This window comes from Montipora foliosa, chromosome 6 (genome assembly GCF_036669935.1).
Source record: "Montipora foliosa isolate CH-2021 chromosome 6, ASM3666993v2, whole genome shotgun sequence".
Taxonomy (NCBI): Eukaryota; Metazoa; Cnidaria; class Anthozoa; order Scleractinia; family Acroporidae; genus Montipora; species Montipora foliosa.
In genome coordinates, this window is record NC_090874.1 from 69,790,697 (window position 1) to 69,795,696 (window position 5,000).

The 5,000-nt window shown below is 38.5% G+C and overlaps 1 protein-coding gene across 1 annotated transcript in view; it reads left to right on the plus strand.

Annotated features, from left to right (window-relative positions):
• The first annotated feature begins 527 nt into the window (after positions 1 to 527).
• Positions 528 to 5,000, plus strand: part of LOC138005968 (metal cation symporter ZIP14-like) — a 70,600-nt gene continuing 66,127 nt past the window's right edge. The window contains exons 1-2 of the mRNA XM_068852131.1: positions 528 to 746; positions 1,123 to 1,401. Of these exons, the coding sequence (XP_068708232.1) occupies positions 528 to 746; positions 1,123 to 1,401 (498 nt within the window). The remainder of the gene's footprint in view (positions 747 to 1,122; positions 1,402 to 5,000) is intronic.

A 5,000-nucleotide genomic window follows, 5' to 3' on the forward strand; every position in this document is an offset into this window, starting at 1 on the left:
TTCCTTGACTTGAAAACAAAACCAGGATGACTTTGTCTTGTATTTTCGCTATTTTTTTATAAAGTTTTTTTGTAAATCTTTATTCAATGAAATGTAAGAAAAAAGAAGGTCGTGATTTTCGCTTGAAAATAGCTTCCATCCAAGCGCTTCCAATAATGCTCATACTCCTCAATAATATGGCCGAATCAATACCTGATGAATTTTCTCTCATGGATTTAGAGATCATCTGGATGGACATTAATCTAGATACTTAGTCCTTACTTTAATAAGGACGATTTTCTCCCTATAATATTAAAAACACCGAATAGTTTTTCAACGGAGAACTTGTCACAGTCGGATATCGGTTGAGTATTCTTTTCTAATACAAAGAGAGATTTGGCAATGCTTCGATAATGATGGAATGGGGCCAAGAGTCCGTTAGAGCCAATAAAAACATCAATACGAGTCACAGGTAGGCTGTCGACTAGAGTAAAAAGCGCAAACAGATAACTGTGAAAGAGGTGGCGCAGTTTTGGAACAGAAGAAAAATGACTTCCCACAAATCCAATATATTTTTGTTATTCTTGCTGAATTTTGGCACATTTATTTTCACCCATGATAGCCGCAAACACGAATACTACTCCTTCAAAGACCTCCGAGAGGCTGTAAATGGCGATGTTCTTACCTTTGAAGATCAGCAAAGGCTTTTTAAGAGTCTGCATCTTTTAAACTGCACCGAGAACAAATCTAGCCCAGATTACCGGCAGGTAAGAAGAAATATACTAAGAATTTCTCTGTTACAGCTACGTTGTTGCATGAACCTGAACTTCAGACGGAACGTACAAGAATTGCGACAAGTGACTAGTTGAAGGGTTTTTAGAAAACGTAAAAATACACCCCCGAATTTCTAAAATTCCGGTCAGTATTTTTCCGTAGGCGTCTGTGCCTACAAAAATGAAGTCCTGTATCATTCATCTACTCTATGACACACACTGAATGGGTTTAACTCATTGCTTTATATTTTAATAGGAAAATTTGTATTTCTGCTAACTGTTAGTGTTAATGTGAAGTTATACATGGTGCACCTGGGGACCTTAAAATATTCACGTCTTATAGGACTTTAATTTTCCCTCTTTTTCACAGTGCTTTACCCACAACGATCTCCACAATTTCGACGGGTCATCGCCATCAAAGACGCTAAATGCAACCGAATTTACAAAAATATGTCCTGTCATTTTGTTTTGCTTGTTGCCCGCGCTTGACAAGAATGGTGGGGGACATCCATGCAGCCACGCGGACGACCTTTTCAATGTGTTTGTAAGCAATTATAGCGAAGGCGAACAAGGGATCACATCCGAAGCTTTGGACAATATTCTAGGGGCGATAAACAAGTCGATCGGCCTTTTTTTCACCAAGAAGAAGGTACGTGTACATGTATTTTGCAACAATCTCTTATTCTGATATAACCTGCCATCAGGCCCAATCGCTCTTTTGTTCGCCATATATCGCAGCTTTCCTACCCTGCAGAAATCGTTCAGCACGCTAAGTAAAACCAGTCTCATCTCAAATTAGTGTAAGTGCGAATTGTTACCTGTCTATTAGGTGCTGTGTTCACTGCTCGTGTAGTGGAATCATAAAAGGCTTTGTTATACGTCCTAACTCAAATACGTTTTCCGATTGGAGGAGAACGTGTCACCTGTCATGGGTCAAAACTCACTAACTCTCTACAGCGAACAAAACTCCCTAGGGAAACAACGACTTGAACTTTCGACTCCCACGTTATCAGGTCGTGCACCTTTGAAACAGCGGCAAATTGGTATGCCAGCCGAGTCAAGCAAATAATTTTTACGCAGTCATGGCAGCTAAACAGTTTCAAACAAGAACTGAAGAAGAAATTTTAAACGAAGTTTAACCTTTGTGATTTGAATTAACATTTAATGCTTTGTGACTTATGATATATGCAAATTACTGGGATTTGCAAAATATTGCCATAAAGTCGTAAGCGGACATCCGTGTATTGTTCTCTACTCTGGACTCTCAACGTTCCCGTCAACAGGTTCTCAAGAGAACACTCGGAAAAGCACCTGAATAACTGAAATCTATGCTTCAACTGAATTCTGATATCCACTCCAGAAATACACGTTTGAGTAAACTAAACCTACGCTGCCCCATATGCAAAAACTCCACTGAAGAGGGTGAACGTTAACAGTCAGATCAAACAAAGACTGGAATAACTTAGAGAAAGCGCTCAAAACTCTAAGGACACAAAAAGTTTGAAAACGAGACTAACAAACACTCTTTTAGTAATTACAATGATCAATGATCGCTTTACTATAAATTTTAATTTGTTTTTGTTTGTAAAACAGTAAATGGTATTATATATATATATGCAGACAGTACGGCTTTGGTCTTCTGGGCCTCACTAGTGCATTGCTGATGTCTAGGATGGAGATTAAGCTTAAAAAACCACCCCAAATGTTTCACACATTTGATACATCTAAGCCATGCCAAAGTGCTCAAACTAGCGAGATAGTGAGCATTCAAAATTGCTAGAGGCAATGACTCATCCTAGTAGAGTTCTCAATTTGGACATGAAAGCAAAAGCTTTGTAATGCCCAAGAGAAGAAACTACAGCAAAGAAGCAGCTAGAAAAAAATACAAGCTTACCGGCACGGTAAACAGCTGGATGAACCCAGATAGAATTAAACTTAACCTGAGAAATCAATTCGATATCGCATATCGAATTGAATCCTACGTTTAGCATCAGCAGTGATAAACTTAACAATGGCTCTAGAGTCCTCTCTACCCTTGTGAAAAGTAGCATTATTGCGAAATTTCCGAATCCCGCACAAAATCGACTTAAAATGAAATACAAAAGCAGACGCAACCACTTCCTTTCGGGCACCGGGAATTAGTAAAAGAAAACAATAGGGGCAATTAGGAACGAAGGGGGTTGACAACACGGCAGACAGCAAAGGGACAAAGCGACACCAGACCAATTTAACTCTACGACAACCCAAGAAGCAACGATCAATCGTCTCTAGAGGCGAGCATGAAGCACAGCGGGACGAACGACTATAACCCCAGATACAAGGAGAATGCAGCACCTTAACAGCGCGAAGGGTAATCAACCATGCGAGATCATTCTTTTAATTCTCAGTAAAAGAATCACGAACCATACTCCAATGCCGAGAAAGAGAAAAAAGAGAAGGAACGAAGCAGGAACAGAGGGCAGGGAGAATCGGGGTGGTGCACAAATCCGCTAAAAAACCCTTGTAAAAGACCCGGGATGTATAAGTAATCCCAGAAGGCAGATCAATAGCCCAAAAGAAAGAAAGGATATGCGCATAAAAGGCAGTGGGTTGGGCAGCGGGCAACCGGAAGAGAACATTTCGTGTGCCAGGGCAGTACACGTACACTCTGCTCAAGTAACCGTCTAGTATTAGAAAAACCAATACTCAACATGGTTTCTTATGGTCAACGAGCTTTCAGCTACGCCGGACCGGAACTCTGGAACATCTTACCAGAACATACAAAAAACTCTAAATCAGTAAATGGCTTTAAAAAAAAAATTAAAAACCTACTTTTTTCAATTAGCATTTAAATAAGTATTTATATGAACATCTATCAGTCCATATGATTAGAGCAGTATAGGTAGTATATTTTTACTGATATACATATTTTTATAGATTTCCGTATATGTATATATATATATATATATATACAATATGTATACAATGTGCCCTCCCGGTTGTCACCATAATGGCTTTATGGCAACTCCTGAACTTGGGCACAGGATGTACGGTATATATATATATATATATATATATATATATATATATATACACATTTTTACCTTATTGTAAGCGCATTGAGATTTTAAATGCGCATATAAGAAAATTTTCTTTATTATTATTTATTATTATTATTATTATTATTATTATTATTATATAAAAAGTACACATATCCCACAATTCGTCGATTCGCTCTGACGAAGGGTTAACCCTCGAAACGTCAGCTTTTAGAATCTCTGTACGGTGGTCAATTTACATTATCAACTCCGTTGATAAAAGCAAATTTTTGTAAATTGTATTCAGTGGTTAGGTTGGCTTAGATGTTCCACGTGTGTAGGACATTTGGAGTGGTTTTTTAAGCTGAATCTTCATCGTAGACATCAGCACTGCACTAATGACGCCCAGAAGGCCGAAACAGTATACAAATTTTTGTATACTACTTCCCCACCGACGCAGCACCACAGTTACTTAAGAAACTACTCCCTTCATTTATTTCCTGGATACAATTTGTCCGTTTGCTGTTCGAGGTGTCCGCAGTCCGGTGATTTCTTCAGGGAATTTGCTCAGCTCATGGACTCTAGGACCCAGGCCCTTACGGCTAGCTGCCCACTCCGTCTCTGCGTTTCTTGTGAATTTTTTGTACTTCTGAATACGTAAACAGCTTGTGTTTTAATTGTAAGTAAAAGTTGTTTTTTTTTCTCAGATGAGCATCGCGTAAGCGTGAAACTCAGAGTGACACATGTCTTATAGATTAGTTCAGTCTTCAGATATACTATGCTCTGCGAAACGCATCGAGCACTCTACCGCAAGGATAGACTATACTCGATATAATCATCTAATAATCATCATATAATCATCTCGGATATATATATACCCTAGATGATTTTTCATTTCAATGCATCCATCAGGTGCAGGCCCCTAACAACTCCGAAGAAATCGATAGGCTTTTAATTACTTGTGATTTCTAAACCTTACCTTGAATTCGGTGGTTCTTGAGTCGATATATTGAAGCTGACATTTTTTGCAAGAAACTAAATAGATGACGTTTTTGGAACTACATGTAAAATTGGGTATAACAATGGAGGATTTACCTGTTTTAAAACTGCAAAAATTTTTCGAGTCGACAAAATAATTTTTACAACGGTCGCATCTGCTCTTGTCACATTTATAGCAACCTCCCTCAAGTGAATTGGTGTTTTGTGTATTTAGAAGGTGCTGAAATTTCTC